This window comes from Erythrolamprus reginae, chromosome 2 (genome assembly GCF_031021105.1).
Source record: "Erythrolamprus reginae isolate rEryReg1 chromosome 2, rEryReg1.hap1, whole genome shotgun sequence".
NCBI lineage: Eukaryota > Metazoa > Chordata > Lepidosauria > Squamata > Dipsadidae > Erythrolamprus > Erythrolamprus reginae.
In genome coordinates this window covers 206,472,870-206,491,892 of record NC_091951.1, presented here as the reverse complement: position 1 = coordinate 206,491,892, position 19,023 = coordinate 206,472,870, and the positions used below count along the sequence as shown (strand labels likewise).

The following is a 19,023-nucleotide window of genomic DNA, read 5'->3' as shown; positions in this document are numbered from 1 at the left end:
AATTTATGAGTCACATTTCAATATAAAATATAATCAGCAGGATTCACAAAATACATGAAACCATATAAGCCTTAGTTTCCAATTTATATTTGGGATCACACTATACTACTGGTAAGTCATAAACAAATAAAAAAGGCATAGTATTTTGTGGGTAGTGAATGGATGCAGTTTGTGCATGGAGGAAGAAATTTAGTTTATAGAAGAAAGGCCAGATGTGGGACAAACAAGACTCTGCTTTAAATTAAATCTGCCTGAGAATTTTCTTTTAAGATTTTCAAGATTTTTATTCCTGTCTAGAATGACTTTTTAAGTCTTCACAGAGGAGCAGCATACAAATCTAATAAAGAAACAAACAAATAAATAAATAATAAATACAGTTCTTATTTCTTTGGATTGCCACCAACCTGCGATTTGAAGTCAGGGCACGTGGCTTAATCATGTTTTCAATAAGCCATAATTTGCAAACCTCAGCTTAATGCAATTTAGATGCCCAGCCATCCACCAATCTTATTTGTATGCAAAACTAAACGTGCAATAAATGTAACTTTTACATACGACTTGCTTCCTTCTAAAACTTCCAGCTCTCCCAAAGGTGCTTTTGTTTTTTTCAAGAGGCAGCTGGACCTCCTTGTTCTTCTTGGAAGACCTTTCACTTCTCATTCAAGAAGCTTCTTCAGCGCTTACAGGATAGTGGGGAATGGAAGGATTTATATTCCTTGAAGACAGCTAGTCATTTGCATTATTTTGAGAGTGGTTGGGCTCAACTGCAGGTTTATTTGTGTCCTCAGGTCACCTGAGTACTGTAAATGGGTGTGGGGCCTTCTTGGAACTACTGAAAGGACTGTGTTGTGGAGCTGTGCTTTTTCTGCAGGACGTTTTCTGCTCTGTGTCCCTTTAGTGCAGGGGTCTCAAACTCAGTTTACCTGTAGGCCACTGGAGGTAGAGTCTGGGTGAGGCTGGGCCGCATCAGGTTTTCCACAAGAAAAGCTCTTACAAAAACATTCCAATGTTATCAAATCTCTTTATTTTTTCATCTTATTTTGTGTTAAAAATAATTCATAAGAAAAATTCATAAGAAAAAAATAAATCAATTAGTAATAAGTAAATAAAATGATGATAATAATAATAATAATAATAATAATAGAGCAGATATAGAAGATATAGAAACTAGAGAAATGTAACTATTATTCTTGAGATTCTGTAATGTCTGTATTAACAGTTCTTTAACATTAAACGGACAGATTGTGAGCTGGGCAGTGTCGGTGATGTCTGTGGTCTCATCAAGAGCGACTGAGTATACACTGAAACATTTTGCTTTCTCACACAGTTGATCATAAATGTCACTTGACATGTCAGAAATGCGCTCTGCTATGGTATTGGCAGAAAGGCTGATGTTGCTAAATTGACCTTTCTTTTCTGGACAGACAATATTTGCAGCCTGTAATATGCACTTTTTTACAAATTCACCGTTTGAATGGCTTTCTTGCTTTAGCAATCGTCTCACTAACCACGTAGCTAACTTCTACTGCTGCATCATTCTCTTTGGTTGCTTTTTTAAAGAAATCTTTTTGCCTCAGTAGATATGTTTTAAGATTAGCAACCTGGTTTGCTCCTCTATCTCCCTGTATTTTGCATGCTCCTCAGCATGTCTACTTGTGTAATGTTTCAAATTTTATTCTTTGTGCACTTCCCTGAAGTTGTCTGTGCTCATCACCAATCTTTCTCTTCACTGCAGACTTTAAAGACATGTTTGAGGCTGTGTAATATATAATTCCACTTGGTGTCACTGTTTCAGTGTTTAGCGGTTAAACTTTAGCCGATGCATGATGCGTCTTTTCCGCCTTTTTTTCTATCCTGCTGAGTAGCAATTTCCGCCTCTGCTTCTGAGCCTGGGGTAAGGGTGCAAGTTTGCAATATGCCCGGCTGATGTCCTGCCTCCGAGAGCAATATACAGTACCCCACCGTGATTGGTAGGTTCATTCAGCTCCGCACTCAACACTGGAAAGTGCCATTCATATCAAACTCGGGCCACACTAACATTAAACTTTGATATTGTCCGGAGGGCCACAGTTGGCCTGTGGGCCACGAGTTTGAGACCCCTGCTTTAGTGTTTTGAATACAGGGCACAAGCACCGGCTGTTGGGGATAAGTCTATGTCTCAAACTGAAGCGCAAATAGTTCCTAAACTTTTCAGCTACTTTCCTAAACTAGAAGGTAAAGTTCGAAAATTAATAGAAGGGGGGGGGGGAGGGAATAACCAATGTATATATTGAATGGACCGTCATGTATATTTTCTTTTCTTTTTGTTATCCGTTTGTATTGTGTTACATTGTTATGTATATGTTATGTTTTAAAAACATTTTATAAATAAAAACCTTTTTTAATTAAAAAAAGAAAACTGGAAATTCACCGTTTTGCTTCCACGACCCATCAGGGGCTGAATAGGCTAACTCTCAAAGGATTTTCCCCCCGTGGGGGTATCGCGATTGTCACGGAGGGATCTTCCTAAAAAAAAGCGGGAAGCAACGGCGCAAACTCCCGACGCGGTCCGGTTTTTCTCCAAATCGAAGCTTTGCGCACCGCACCTCAGAGGATGATGATCCGAGGAAGCGCCGAGAAGGGTCAGCACCCCCTCCCATAAGTCACAGTTGGCGCGCTTTCGCCGTTAGGCGGGAGAGGGGGGAGGATGAGAGAGAAGCCACGCCCCCCGCCGCGCTCGCGAAGGCCGGTGATTCCGGTAGTGACGTCAGAGAGGAAGCGGATCTCCGAGCTGGGAGAAGCGCCCTTCCCCCCTCCCCACCCGCAGAAGAAAGTCGTGGGAGAGCAGCAGCGCCATGGTGGATTACAGCGTCTGGGATCACATCGAGGTGTCCGACGATGAAGACGAGACTCACCCCAACATCGACACCCCCAGCCTTTTCCGATGGCGGCACCAAGTAAGGGAAAGGAGAGCCCCCCTCCTCTTCCCCGGGCCCTTACCGCGTGGGGAAAAGGCGAAACCCCGGAGAAGGTCCTGAAGAGGAGCTCGGGGCGGTTGGAGGGTCCTAAGGTGGAACGGTGACGTGCGCTGGCCCCCGTGGCTCCGAGTGCCAGCGGAGTCCAGCGCGATTTCGTTACCTGCCCAGGTGCGGCAGCAGAATCGCGCTGGGCTCCGCTGGCACTCGGAGCCACGGGGGCCAGCGCACGTCACCGTTCCGCCTTAGCAGCCCACCTCTGGCCGGGTGGGTTTCGCCGCCGCCTCCTCCACCTTCTCCCAGACGACGCGCTCTAGGATGCGAGGCTTTCCTCTCGCGGCCTCCCGTAGTTTTGGGGCAAGCCCAAACGCCTAGAAGACGGGCGGAGAGGAGAAGAAGCGCCACGATTGAAACCGAAGCGCTGCTCCCCATAGTCTCAGTCTGGGACATTTGCTCCTTGGCTTCCCAAAGGCCTCCTCCTGCTTCTGCTACTGGCGTGCGGGAGCTCGCAGTTCCTACGGAGGGAAATATAATAATAATAGTTATTATTATTATTATTATTACTACTACTACTACTACTACTACTACTACTACTACTACTACTACATTTGCTGCTTGGCTGCTTAGCCGAACGAGGCCTTCTGTTGCCTTCCCAAAGGCCTTCTACTGCTACTGGTGTGGGATTAATAATAACAACAACAACAATAATAACAGTAATAATAACAATAATAATAATAACTAATAACAATAATAATAATAACAGGGTTGGAAGGGACCTTGGAGGTCTTCTAGTTCTACCCCCTGCTTAGGCAGGAAGCCCTACACTACTTCAGACAAATGGTTATCCAACATCAACTTCTAGTGTTGGGGCATTCACAACTTTTGGAGGCAAGCTGTTCCACTGGTCCACCTTTCTGACTGTCAGGAAATTTCTCCTCAGTTCTAAATTACTTCTCTCCTTGTTTATTTTCCACCCATTGCTTCTTGTCCTACCTCCTGGTGCTTTGGAGAATAGGTTGACTCCTTCTTCTTTGTGGCAGCCCCTGAGATACTGGAACAGTAATATCATATCTCCCCTGGTCCTTTTTTTATTAAATTAGCCTTGCCTTGTTCCTCCCCTTTCCTTTCAGCCGCTGCCTTTCCTTGGGGTAATAGCTGTCTTCTCCCCCCCACCCCGCCCCAAATCAAACGTTCCCTTTAAACTTTCCTTTCAAAAGGGCTCAGGGACCTAAGTGGACCAAATACTGTACCACTTTCCATTCCCCTCCCTTAAAGTTCCCACGTTCCCTAAAAATTCTGACAATTTGTTGCAAGCTGCCTAGAGTACCCTCCTTCCCCCACGAGATTTATTATTATTTATTTATTAAACCAATTTGTATGATGCCTACCTCCCTAGGGCAGTGATGGCAAACCTTTTTTTGGTTCGCATGCCAAAGCGGGGGTGGGTGGGCATTTGTGAGCATGCATGCACATGCCCTCACCCATTCCCTTCCCCACACGCATGCACAAACCCTGCACTACCCCTTGTTCAAGTACACAATCCCTCACCATCCCCATGCATGCGCATCGGCCTTACTAAAGCTAGGGGTGGTGAAAAAACGGGCAAACTGGAAGCTCAAAAAACCAGACTTCCAGTTTTCCCGTTAGGCTGTTTTTCACATTCTGGAGCCGTCAGGGAAGCTTCACTGAAGCCTCTGGAGGGCAAAACGGCTTATCTCAGAACAAAAATCAGCTGGCTAATGTGCGTATAAGTGCTGCAGCTGAGGTAGGGCAACGTTTCGCATGCCACATCTCGCAAGCCCTTCAATATGACTTCACTTGCCACAGGTTCATTGTCCCTGCCCTAGGGACTCTAGGCAGCTTACAACAAAAGTTAAAACATAAAAGTAAGATTAAATACTCTAAAACAAATTTTAAATAGCAATTAAAATCCCCTAATTAAAAACCATACATACCATTTATGGCCATTTGCAGGGTCATGTGACTTCCTTTTACTTCTGGCTATTGCCAAAACTGCGCCCTAGCAAACCATTTGTCCTCTTCACAACTGCAGCAACTACAGCATTCACCTAACAACACTATATTTGAGATACATTTCACAAATAAACAAAATTGTAGATTTTCTGTGAGGAGGATTGTCACCAATCCATGGCATCTATTATATTACCATTTATTCATGCCATCGGTTGTTTGCTGTCATTTTCCAGTATTGTAAAGCACTGAACAATTGTACCTAGACTGCCCCAATATTCTGCATAATGACCTTCTTTGCGGTGGTGGTTAGGTGAATGCTGTAGTTGTTGCAATTGTGAAGGAGACAAATGGTTTGGAATGGATGCAGTTTTGGCAATAGCTAGTAATCCCAAGGCAGGTTTGTTGCCACTTTGAATGGTTGTTAAGTGACCAGTTATATGTCCCGGACTATCTGCATATGTACCAGGTTTGTTTGAGTTATCCCTTTCTGTCTCTTTTGAAAATATAGAATAGGATTCCTATTTTTCCATATGAGAGGGATTGTATAAAACTTGGAAATAAACCTCAATGTTCAGCGAGTGGCATATAGTGGTACTTTGATACTCAGTTGCTTTGAATCTCATCGAATTCGGTACTCAATGTATTTTGATATGAATATTTTGTTCCGGTATTTATTCGTTTAGTGCTCTAGTGTTCAACGCACAAGCTAGAACCTGTTGTCAGTTGCCTTGTGACTCACTACATTATTCTTTATGGGAAAATGTTTTTGTACTCATTGCAACTCCTGGAATTGAGGTACCACTGTAGTCACACAAAACAAAATTATAAAAGGTAAGCTGAAAAAAATTAAATAGCAAGAATAAACAGTTTTCAGATCAACATGATCTCTAAAATGCTTCTATCTAGCATAAATAGCATAAACTATTCATAGTCCATGAGCTAGGACCATGATGGCGAACCTATGGCATGGGTGCCACAGGTGGCACGTGGAGCCATATCTGCTGGCACATGAGCCGTTGCCCTAGCTCAGCTCCAACATGCATGTGTGTGCCGGCCAGCTGATTTTTGGCTCACACAGAGGCTCAGGGAGAGTGTTTTTGGCTTCCAGAGAGCCTCTGGGAGTATGGGGAGGGCGTTTTTATCTCCCCCAGCTCCAGGGAAGTCTTGGGAGGGCGAAACATGAGCGTACCGCGTCCACCAGAAGTTGGGAAACGGGCTATTTCTGGCCTCCAGAGGGGCTCTGCGGGTGTGTGGGAAGCTGTTTTCGCCCTTCCCAGGCATTGAATTATGGGTGTGGGCTCTCATGCATGCAAGATAGCGCACACGCACACTCTGTTGGCACTCACTGAGCTAGGAAGAGATATAATCTATTTTGATCTTGTATGTAGGCCGTGGCTTAGTTTAAATTGTATTAGTGCATGGAAGATAAGAACCTTTATTAAAAATCTTGCAAGGAAATTCTGTAAAAGCCAGTGATTTTGCAAGGCTTAATCATACAAAATTATGATAAAAATATGTTGCTTTTCACATAGGAAATTCTTGATTTCCTTTATCTAGAATGATTCCCACCTCCTGTTGTTGAATTTAGTTTGACTAATAAATTGTAATATTATTTCTCCTATACCTAAGAATAATAGTCCTCTTATATTGCAGATAGGCAATGATAACAGATCCTTTAGAATTAACTGTAATCTTGAACTACTATCCAAGCTTGATCTGACTCCTTTGAAGAGAGGGGATCTGTTAAATAAAAACCATGTAAATAGTTGAATATATTGAGCCATCTTCAGTGTATTGGTTGGAAAAAATTATGTGAAACTTTAGTTCCTAAGTGTCACTTCCTTTAGCAGCAGTGACCTTAACCTAATATTTTCTAAGACATTGGGAGCCGTTTCTCTTTACAGAATTGCTTCATTTCAATTGATATTTTGGTCCTGTTTTGCACAAAATCTTACTTCAAGCCAGATTACAACATTTTTAATAGATTAAGCGTAGGGTAGGCTATTCCAAAATAAAAAATATCTTCTATTTAGTTTATCTTGTTTTAAATTTAATAGTATTTTTAGGATCATTGTGTTGAAACAATGCATGTAAGCTTCAAACACGAAGATAGATATACTGTTATTAGTATCTCCACATACATGCCACTCTTGCTCAATATTTCCCTTATAATAGATGCATGAGCGCTGATATTAGAAAATGCAAGCTCTTTTGTTATTATTATATAGTTTTCAATCTCCTACAGTATTGTACAACTTACTATTAAGGTGATACTGGACAATCATTCCTGAGGAAAATAATAGTAATGCTGCATTTTCTCCACTTGTACACTGTCTCCTTGACCATGAATTGATGATGGTCAAAATCTTTCCATGTCCATTCTTTTTAAAGCTACAAATATCTCTCTTTAATCTGGATATAACTTATTTCCAAGAACTATATTAGAACCCAATAGATTAATGCACATTGGCCAGCCTTGCCTTATGTAAGAGTCATCATCTTTGGCAAATCTGTACCACAGAAATGATAAAAATAATTACTCCCCGTTCAATAGAATTTTCTGAAGACCTCAATTGAAGCCATTAATACTCGCAGGCTGGAAAAGTTGCAACTCATTTCTAAAGTTCTGGGGCTCCATAATCTGTAGTTGGAGACTTAGTCTTGAAATGGAGAAGATTTGGAAAAATAATAGTGGCTGTCCCATTAAAATCACCAAGAATGGTCGTCCTGTCAAAATCCAACAGGGCAAATGCAACATGTATCTGCAGCAAGGCAGTAGTACCAAGCAAACAAGTCTACAAGAGAATAGACTGAGAACAAATTCAGTAGTTTAGAGTCTGAACTTTAGATTGACCCAAGTAGATATCTAGACTTAGTCCCATAAAGATTTCATGACACAACCTAAAGCTATCAGATCTTGCTAGAAAATACATCACCTTAGAGGGATGTTCTCAAGCAGGGATCCCCCAATCCTGTCACTAGTTACAGGAAATATCTGGTTAAAGATTAATGTATGTAAGTAAGCAGTTATGTATTAATGTATGTATGTAAGCAGTTAATCTAAGAGGGTGATTATCTGTGTGTGTGTGTGTGTGTGTGTGTGTGTGCGTGCGCACAAGAGTGTCTGTGTCACATTGTCTTCATATTGTGCTACAGTTTGTGGACTGATACATCCATTGTACTTCCATTATACTCACAATGTGAACCTCAAAGTAAAGAATATTTTGACGTTAGGAAGATTTGTTTAAGCAACCTGTTCTCTAGGCCCGGGTTGAACGGATGGAGCAGTTTCACAAGGAGAAAGAGGACATAGACAAAGGATCCCGGGATTGCAAACGCAAGTTATCTGAGTGCCAGAAGAAAATAAAAGAACTTTCATTGACCAACGCAGAGAGTAGCAAAAATGATCTGCAGAAGTTACAGGCTGAGGTGCAGCAACTCAAGAAAGAAGAAAAGAGCTGGGACAATAAGATAGAAGAAAACAGGAAGAAGGAAAAGAACCTGCCGTGGAACGTTGACACTCTTAGCAGAGATGGCTTCAGTAAGGTGGGTCTTCTTGGCTAGATTCTTTTTCTGCCTTGATTCTGAGCCTTAAAATGGAACTGAGAAGACCTGGTGTGGTTGTCTTATAAGGAAAGCTATAGGTATCATGCAGCCATACTGCTGTTTATGTTGGATAATAGTGACATAAGGATTGCCTTCCAGGTGTCCTCATTCCCTAAAACCTAGGATATATCCATGGATAATTTCAAAAGTACAGTTAAAGCTACAATGGTGTTTTATGGAAAATGAATGGAGCTGTTTTATTTTAAAAAAATTCTCCAGCAAAAGATATAGATCAAATGAAAGGACTTTGAAAAAAGTCAAAGTTTGCTAAATTATTTGTTATTAGTGGGGAAAAGTTCATTTTTTCTGCTTACAAATTCAAATGTTTTCAAGAAACCCAGACTGTTGTAATTTGATGGAAACAAAAATGAACTGTAGAATAAATTGCTGAAAAAGCCTCAAGAGGTTTTCCAAAGGAAAATTGGCTCTAAATCTTAACAAATTAATAACATGGATTATGGCTGGGAATGTTCATATTACTTGGCAACAGACTGATCAGGGTAGCAATAGGGTATAAGGTTATAATGGCATATAAGTCCAATTAAAAAAAAAGAAATACTTTATAGCAGGGGTGTTAAATTTGATTTCATTGAGGCCCCATCAGAGTTGTGTTTGACCTCAGGGGGCTGGGGTGGGCGTGACCAGCATGATGTCACACTTGTGGGAGATGCCTGTGTGGTAGTCCAAGTTCTCTGCCAGTGGCAATGGACTCTCAAGCTGTTTTCAGCTGTGATGGCCGCCTGCAATCATCTGCCAGCTAAAACACAGCTCAGGGGAGCCATGTGTGGCCCTTGTGAGATCTATTTCCGCCTGGGATGGCCTCCTGCAACCCTCTGCCAGCAAAAATGGATCTTGGGAGGGCCACATGCAGCAGTTTTCGCTGAGAGAGTCACCACAGACCAATCCTTTGCTGTTTCCAGGGTGGCCCCGCGGGCCTAATCTAAGCACCCCATGGGCTACATCCAGCCCCAGAGCCTTGAGTTTGACACCCCTGCTTTATAGGATTGATTTAACTTCCTCGAGAAAACTAGTTTAATTGCCCCTAAAACATCTGAATTGTTTCAGCTCTTCATTCTTTTGCTAGAGCAATTTAATATTATTGAGACACTCTGTGGGTTTGACAACTGTAGGAGAACATTATGGTGCAGAAATGGAAAATGCCAGACGGTCATCATATATTGTTGACTTTCAGTGCTGATATTTAAGTCTTCAGGGAAGGGATATTGATATTGAAGTTGAACAATGTCTGAAGGATCATATGCTTCCCAGTTAAACAGCTGTGTCATTAACATGACTTCCTTTATTTTTGTAGAGTGTCTTTAATGTAAAAACTGAACAAGAGGCGGATTCTGAAGAACAAAAAGAGAAAAAGCACAAAACATTTGTGGAAAAATATGAGAAACAAATTAAGCACTTCGGTAAATTCAGAATTAGCTTTTCCAAAAATATATTTGGATTGTGGTATATAGGAATGTTTATACATATCAGCAAAACAACCTGTAGGAGAAAAATGCAGTAGTCATTTTTTTCCTGCATTACAATCTTGTGTAAGAGCATTTGGAACTTATGTAATCAATTGTACTTGGTTGGGGGGGGAGCAATACACATTTTGGGGGGTAATACACATTTTGTGGGGGGAAAGGTTTTGCAAATTAGACAACCTAATATGTTCAGATTGCATTGAACAATTAAACTGAATCAGATATTCTAGTCTGGGAGATGACATCTACCATTAAAAGTAAAATACATTATAACAAATTAATAAACACTGCAGGCTTTGGTTGTACATGACATAGGCTTATGGATCATACCAAGATTAAAAGATAATTCTCTTATTTTTAGGAAAAAAGTTACTGAAAGCTCATGATGCTGGAAAGAGCTCCAAAACCCTATGCCAGAGACTTTTGCCTCTATCAATCCACAGTCAGGCACATAGTATAAAAATGAGAAAATATAATATCATTGTTACTGGGGCATACGAACCACTCAAATCCACTCAACAACACTGTGAGCAGCTTACATTCCCTTGTACAGTATAATAAAATGAAATAATACTATAAAATCACAAAAAATGCTTGCTCTTTAAATAAGAATATGCTTAGAGCTATTTGCCCCTTTTTTTATCTTTATAGCTATAGCAAACAGCTGTATGCGCATTCTTCCCCATCTAGCTCAGAGAACACCAAGAACCATATTCTACATATATTCTTCACTAGTGCATGTCACATTTTGGTATAAGCTCTGGCTGGGAAAATAATTCTCTATAGGATGTGATTTGACATTGCTATTTCTCTGTTCTAAAGGAATGTTGCGGCATTGGGATGATAGTCAGAAATACCTTTCTGATAATCCACACCTTGTTTGTGAAGAGACAGCCAATTATTTAGTTATCTGGTGTATTGATCTGGAAGTAGAAGAGGTGAGTGCGAAACCTATGGAACTTGTCCAGGAATTTTGGCTGATAATGATAGGCTTTGTCTATCAAACTTGTCAAATGGATCTGGATCACTGAAGTGTATGAAAGGCAATATGTTCTTCAAATGCCAGAGGATTCTCTCTGGGCCCCAAATAATTTTTATGTAGTGGCTACAAAATTCTATTAAATTACTTTCTTATATAAACCAATAATTTTTATGACTTATTTTTTGAAATAAATTAGGAAGAGACATTGAAAATCTTAGTTACTGCTAGGCAAGCTTTTAACAACCTTGCCCTAATCTGTTCTTTAACTTATGCCCAAATGGCACACTTAATATTATTTGGATAATAGTAATTTCCAGCATTCCTTTTTCTTGAATTTGTGACTTGTTTATGGTTACCTAGTAAATGGTTATGCACTGTACATTAAACATCAGATTCTGCTTCAAAATAGCTTCCTCTGACAGTAGAATTATTTCAATTTTCAGTTTGTGTCTGGTAGTATAGTAATTGAGCCTTGCTGATTCATTTGTTGCTTCCTGGCAGCCAGATTACATGCTCAGAAGAAAATGTTTGCTTCACTGATGTTCTCATTGATTTGTTGAAGTTACAAACTACATATGAAAATAGTCTGGTGCTAAAAATTAGAATCATAGAGTTGGAAGGGACCTCCAGGGTCATCGGGTCCAACCCCCTGCAGGATTCATTAAACCACCCCAGAAAGATGACTGTCTAGTCTCTGTTTGAAGACCTCCAGTGAAGGCGAGTCCACCACCTGTGGCAAAGTGTTCCACTGGTTTATCAATTAGAAAGAAACATAGCCAAAAAGACAATATGCCATGAGTTGATCATCAAAATTTTTGGATTGGCTGATGTTCTTTGCCAGATCCATTTGTCAAGTATAAAAGGAAAGAGATTTGAAACTTATTTTTTTACTCTAAATGGAATGAAATCCAGTGCTGTCTTCCAGTGTGGATGACACAGTTCCCTTTCCATTCCTACATGTATATTCAAAATTTAGAAGGTTAGATCTTTTGGTGCAGATTTTAGGTGCTGATAATGAAGGAGGCTGTCATTGCAGTGTAAGAAGGTATTTTACCTGAGTTCTTGGAGCAGTGAATAAGAACAGAAAACACTAAAAATTCAAAACCGTGAACATTTCAGGAAGGATTAACTCTCTTTAAACACAGAATAGAGTTAAAATGTATCCACTAATAGCATAAGAGTGAAAGTAAGGCCAATATTGATTGCTTTGAAATGTTTTTCTGTGGTCATATTCCTAGAAATTTTAGTCATAACACATAATGTAAATATGATTATATACTAAGCTAATACAAATCTGATTTTTAAGAATATCGATGATTTTAAATACCAGGTTTGTAATCTGGGAGTTCTCCTGGAGATATGATTATTCTCAGATGTTTAACAGATCCTTTGCCCAACTGCATCTGGTCTGGCAGTAATTTTCTATATAAATAAAATGAGAAACAAAGACCTTTTTCTGAAGTCAATTCTATGATACTTGGACGTCCTTCTAAAAATCATAGAATGTCATCCGCTATTTTTATTATGGTTGTATATCTTATAAGAACACCTCATTTGGGAAATAATATATAAATGTACATTTGTTCTGAATCATTAAAACTGAAATACATCTTTGTTATTTTTCTCAGAAACATGCCCTGATGCAACAGGTAGCCCATCAGACCATAGTGATGCAGTTCATTTTAGAGCTGTCTAAGAGCCTGAAAGTTGATCCTAGAGCTTGTTTCAGACAATTTTTTGCTAAAATCAAGGTGAGTTTTATGCAGGTGAGAGAATGCATACTGTCATAAATGTAAAGATAATAAAGAAAAACCAACAAGAAAAATTCTGTTTCACCTTGCTTACAGGAACTCTTTTGATTATGGCAATCCAAAAGTCTTATTGTTTGATATGTGTAGTCTTGCTGAAATGAATCACATGTTCTTATTCTAATCTCCATTCAGACAGCTGACCAGCAGTATATGGAGGGTTTTAATGATGAACTGGAATCCTTCAAGGTCCGAGTGAAGGAGCGGGCTAAAGCACGCATTGAAAGAGCTATGAAAGAATATGAAGAAGAAGAGCGTCAGAAACGGCTGGGTCCAGGGGGCCTTGATCCAGTAGAAGTTTATGAATCTCTCCCACAAGTGAGTAATGCAGGGAAGCTAGTGCCTCTTTCAGAATTGCATAATCCTTTTGTTTCACCATGTGTTCACATCTGCACATTTGAGTCACTAAAAAATACAAAACATTTAGAACACGTTGCTTTCTGCCTTCTTTAGCTGCTGTGATGTGGAATAAAAGATAATTTGTGTTGCAGTTACAAAACAGTGATTTTCATTTACTCATGTATCTGGGGCAAAGTTAGTTCCATGTTATTGTTAAAATTGGGTGGCTTTTTTGGAGCACTCTTCACCATTTTAAAATGAAACTAAAATAGCTATTACAAGTGCACAACAAATAATAAAAGCAAAAATAGTACATAAATTGATATAAAGCAATAACATAAAGATAACTATCCTAGGAGAATGAAAATATGTTTGTCTGATAAATGAAGCTAATAAAAAGCCAACCCAGCTAAATGGGAGGAACTTTCCCCTGAATAGGTCCATTCTCAGGTAGCCTTTACTGCACTCCATCATGAGAGGGCACCTTAAAACAGTATTTCTATTTTGCTAAATTTATATTAGCAAACGGATAAAAGGAAAAAAAGTCTTTGGGATATTGTCTGATCAAGAGAAAAAATTAGTACAGTGATCCCCCGCTCGTTGCGAGGGTTCCGTTCCAGGACCCCCCGCAACGAGCGGGTTTTCGCGAAGTAGCGCTGCGGAAGTAAAAACACCATCTGCGCATGTGCAGATGGTGTTTTTACTCCCGCAGCGCTAGCGAGGAGCCGAAGATTGGGGGCGGCGCGGCTGTTTTAAAACGTCGCCGCCGGCATGGGGGGCTTCCTAGCAGCCCCCCAAACCCGGGTTGCGGGTCCGGGGGGTGCTGGCAAGCCCCCCATGTCGGCGGCGACATTTTAAAACAGCCGCCCCGCCCCCAATCTTCGGCTCCTCGCTAGCGGGCAGGCAGCCGGCGGACAAGCCGTTCGCTGGCGCTGGCTGTCGGCGCTTTTGAGCTGAGTCCTGGAGCGAATTCGCTTCAGGACTCAGCTCAAAAGCGCCGACAGCCAGCGCCAGCGAACGGCTTCTCCGCGCTGGCTCTCGCCGCTTTCGAGCTGAGTCCTGGAGCGAATTCGCTTCAGGACTCAGCTCAAAAGCGCCGACAGCCAGCGCCAGCGAACGGCTTCTCCGCGCTGGCTCTCGCCGCTTTCGAGCTGAGTCCTGGAGCGAATTCGCTTCAGGACTCAGCTCGAAAGCGGCGAGAATGAACGGCGTGGGCGGGCGAAGGGCGGGCGGCAGCGAGGAGTTTGCGTGGGCGGTGGGGAAACTCCTTGCTGATGCCCGCTGCTTGCCCTCCCGCCAGCAAGAGGGGGAAGACCCAGGGAAGCCGCCCAGCAGCTGATCTGCCGGGCGCCATCTACGCATGCGTGCCCATAGAAAAAAAGGGCACACATGCGCAGATGGTGTTTTGACTTCCGGGTTGAAAAATCGCAAATTACCCTGTTCGCAATGGTCGGGGACGCAATAACCGGGGTATTACTCTATATCATCTTGACTTATGTTTGGAAATGTTTTTCCTTAAAAAGCAGCACATGCCACATGTGCAAACAATTCCACATCATTTAAAATATTCAGCCCAAACCCATAAAAATAATTCAATCCAACATATTGCCTGTAATGTTCAAAGGCTAATTTATCCCCCAAATATTCAGGTAGGGAAAAATAGGAACATAGGAGATTTGAATTTTAACAGACTCAAGAATCAGTCATAACTCCTTGTTGAAGAATGTCATAACTGTTGCCACTCACCTGTATGAAGATTCTCACAGAAAAGTCCAGGTTGGCTAGTATTGCGCACTCTTAATTTAAAACACCTTTTCTATTTTAAAGATTTATATGGCTTCCCAACTTAAATGCTAAAACTGCAACTCTGGGCAGCATACAATCATAAAAACAAAACATTTCCTCCAACAAAACCTTAGCAATGTTACCAAAGACTTTTGCCCCAATTCCTAAGGGAAGATCCAGAGGTTTCAAAAACTTTTGAAAGGCAAAATGTCAAAGTTTTACTTTGTCTGCTCACCCAAGGCAAATACAAACATGGGTGACAAATTTAAAAAAAAGGGCGGGGGGGAAGGTTCGCCAGTGAAAGGTGGTCAATAATATCTGGATCTCTGTTCTCTGTCCCCTGCCATGGTTTTCTTCTGAACTGCTCTTAATATAGTAACCCTTGTGGCTATTGTATAGTGTACGGCTAAGTTTATGTTTACATATAGCTTTCTTCTTTTTTCTACATTGTCTACCTCTGGGTATGCCCATCCCACTTACCTTGTATGTCAGTAAGATGAAGACAATATGGACGCACAGTACTTTTTTGTGGCTGTTGATATGAAGGAAACTAATGGGAATGTCTATGGAGATTCTCAGTCATCCAGTACTTCTTGGATGAGAAGTGAAACGTATTCAAGGAAAAACAAAGTCCAGTTGCCTTTTGAAAAAACACCTTTGGGACAAACAATGCCGAAAGAATTAGTAGTAACAACGGTTTGAGAGTCATGCAGCATATGTGGTTTATTTTTTTCTTCTACCTATTTGGCAGAGGGAACAAAGCTAATTTTAAAGGAGAAGGACAGTTGGCCCCCTCCAAGGACAAACAACCCAGATGCACTCCTCAATAAAATCAAGTTTGGGATCACTGCCATAGATGTAATATTAGCTCCATGTAAATCAAAGAATGGATTCTGAATGTGAATACTTACAAGAATAGAAATGATGTCTTTGAACAGATTAGAATTTATTATTATACATTTATAGTAATTTAAAGTAAATTCTGTATTAAAACAAGATCATCTTAATTTACTTTTTTTGGTAAGCCAGTTATAAAAGAGCCATTGACTAATAATTATTCTAGTGATGTTTTGTATTTGGAACATTTACATTATTATATAAACATTTTATGTCTCCTTTTCCATGTAAGGTGTAGGTTCATGCTGAATGTAAATTTGATTTTGGGATCAAAGGACTAGGTGTTCCTGATGTTCTGCTCTTTTGCATATAATTTTCCCTGACAATATTATTGCATTGCAGCAGATTATGATTTTTTGTTCTTCCCAGTTACAGAAGTAATTCAATGTGAACCACAGCAACTCCCAAGTTGTTGATTAGAAGTCTTTTCTAGCTTTCGTATCTGGAGATATTTTTAACTAACTGAGCTCCTCCTCTTTCTCTCTTGTATTTTTGAATATACAAAAATACAAAACATTAAATGCAAATATAACAAACTGGAAAATGCACTTTTAAAATTGCACTTTCTCATGCTTCAGGGAAAACTGTTTTATTGTCTTGAATTTTTAATATAAGGATATAAAAGTTAAGAATGCATTCCATGTGGATTCTTTCCTTTGCTTACTATTTCTTTCTTTTTTTGGCCAGGAACTTCAGAAATGTTTTGATGTGAAAGATGTGCAGATGCTTCAGGATTCTATCAGCAAAATGGACCCTACTGTGAGTATCCTTAGAACGGTTTAAGAATTAGGTTCCAGATCTCCTCCATGCTGCAAAATATTATTTCCAGATTAACTTCCAAGAAATATTAGGTTCCCTTCTTATATATTTTCCTATCTATATGCACTCTCCTGTTGCTTGAAGATAAAATTAGGCCCAATGTAGTCATCATTATACAACTCTCCCGGTGCCTTGTAAATTTGAAAAGCCTTGATTATCTTCACTCTTCTCAATTTATTATATGTATCTCTGCAAACTAAATACTGTATTTAATGGGTCCCAGTCATATAAGCTGTAGGTTTTTTTATTCTGGATAAGCTTCCTTTGGCAGAGGGCAACCTCAATTCAGGTATTCTTCCACTTGGGTAGATGGGATATTGACTGTGGCTCCAGGCTTTTGTTCATTAGCACACAATTTATTGATTTAGAATATTCCACAAGCTCTATGTCGAGAGACCAAGCATTTTTCTAAACTTTAGACTCTACTGTAATTTTTGAGAGCAAATTGAGCCCCCTAAGCATTAATTGGAGTTGTGAAGATATCTAATGTGCAATATACAGCCCTTCAGCAGGATATATGTTGTATCTTTTACAGGAAGCAAAATACCACATGCAGCGGTGTATTGATTCTGGCCTGTGGGTACCAAATGCTCAATCAGAAGGAATGGAAAAAAGTGACAAGTTAGAAGGCGTCTATGAGGAAGTGAAGAAGGAGAGCTCTGAGGAAGAAAAAGGAAATCCCTAAAGCCGTGGCCATGTGTCTGTAAAGCAGATTGTCCCATTATCTTCTGCCCATCCTTTCATGCCAGTCTGTTCAATGATGATGTACTCTACATATTTAGACACTTTTTGAAATTGTAGAGCTGCCTCTTGACTGGCTCGCTTGCTCATCCAATTTGTTCCCAACTTGTACAGCTTTGTTATGAGGAGTCCATGCACCATAATGCAGGCTCAGAGTGGCTTGGCATAGCAGTTCCACCTTCTGTCTTGCTGTGATGACACAAGTCAGTGTCCTAGTTACAAATGTGCTATTAATATCTATCTTTTTGTTTGATAACCAGTGAAAGCTATTGAGCAAATAAAAAGGTTGAAATAGCTGAGATTGATATGGTGTGAGTAGCCATTGTATTTATCTCATATGGATTCAAATTATTCATTTGGTTTAGTTCCAATCCAAGTTGTTTGAAAAGACTGAATGGGAATGATGTGTAACATCCAAAATACAATCCTTAACATCTGAGATTTACTTGACAGCTTTGGAAAATATGTCTTCTTGAAACCTTGTAAACATAGATAAACATTGGATAGACTCTCCTGGATTGAATGGGGACAATGAACTACCAGTCAAGGCAATACCCTGTATACATTTTGAGCTGTAACCACTGCAGGGCATGTTTGGCTATTTCTTGAAATGATCTAGCAGACTAATTGCTTTGTAGTTTTGGGTGTCTGCTGTACTTTGCCTTGCTTTACAGGAATTCCCAGTTAGGCCTGTCTGAAAGGAAAGTTGCTTTTAGCCTATCTTTTTACTTTTAATCTGCTGTTAGAAAAATAATACTGGAGAGCTACTAGGATGAGCCTGCTTGCTTTTTGCCAAAATCCAACTATTCCTTGAGTTGTAGTTTCATGTGATTGTGTTCTATTTGCATATTCCCAATTTTGTATGACAGAGCAATTGAACAGTTAGTGAAACCACGTTCATTGAACAGAATTACAAATTTGCCTAAAGATGAACAATTTTGGTTAGCATTTTACAAATGGAATGGGACAACTCAGCACAGCCACCTCACCACCACCAGCTCATCCACCACCATTTCACCATTTACAACTCATCGCCACCAAGTTGCCACAGGATAATGCCATGTGGCCAGGTTGCTCTGGGGACAACTCACTACAGGTGACCGGAAAGAGAGCTGGGCAGGCAGTCGACAGCGGTGGAAGCTCGGTGCCACAGAGGTTGTGAAAATTTATTTATTTATTTTATTTTATTTGACTTCTATGCCGCTCAATCCCAAAGGACTTAGGGCGGCTTACACCAATGTAAATTACAAACAACAATAAAAAGAAGTCAAGAAAAAAACAAACTAAATTCTAAAGCCCTAATTAAAACTCAAAAAACAATTCAGCAGCACGCGTACTAGCCATTTATACCGATTTATACACATGGACAAGCTAGTGGTTGATTTAGGGCCCCCAGGCCTGATGACATAGCCAGGTCTTCGTGGCCTTATGAAAAGCCAGCAAGGAGGGAGCCGTACAGACCGGGGGGGGGGGGGGAGTTGATTCCATAGAGCTGGAGCAGCAACAGAGAAGGCCCTCCCCCATGGTCCTGCCAATCTGCATTGTTTAGCTGATGGGACCTGGAGGAGGCCAACTCTGGGCTCCAATTGGTTTCTGGGAGGTATGTGGCAGGAGACGGTCCCGTAACTAATGGGAGC

The 19,023-nt window shown here is 40.5% G+C and overlaps 1 protein-coding gene across 1 annotated transcript; it reads left to right on the top strand.

The window, feature by feature from the left end:
* The first annotated feature begins 2,668 nt into the window (after window positions 1-2,668).
* CDC37 (cell division cycle 37, HSP90 cochaperone) lies at window positions 2,669-17,691 on the top strand. Its single transcript, XM_070741476.1, has 8 exons — window positions 2,669-2,936; window positions 8,193-8,474; window positions 9,847-9,952; window positions 10,838-10,953; window positions 12,626-12,748; window positions 12,941-13,123; window positions 16,514-16,585; window positions 17,181-17,691. Exons 1-8 carry the CDS (start codon window positions 2,835-2,837, stop codon window positions 17,328-17,330), a joined length of 1,134 nt encoding a protein of 377 aa, XP_070597577.1. The 5' UTR covers window positions 2,669-2,834; the 3' UTR covers window positions 17,331-17,691.
* The last annotated feature ends 1,332 nt before the right edge of the window (window positions 17,692-19,023 follow it).

Coding starts and splice junctions, on each gene's coding strand:
- CDC37 (XM_070741476.1), top strand. CDS start 2,835: ATGGTGGATTACAGCGTCTGGGATCACATCGAGGTGTCCGACGATGAA. Junction 12,749..12,940: donor AATTTTTTGCTAAAATCAAG/GTGAGTTTTATG, acceptor ATCTCCATTCAG/ACAGCTGACCAGCAGTATAT. Junction 16,586..17,180: donor TCAGCAAAATGGACCCTACT/GTGAGTATCCTT, acceptor TATCTTTTACAG/GAAGCAAAATACCACATGCA.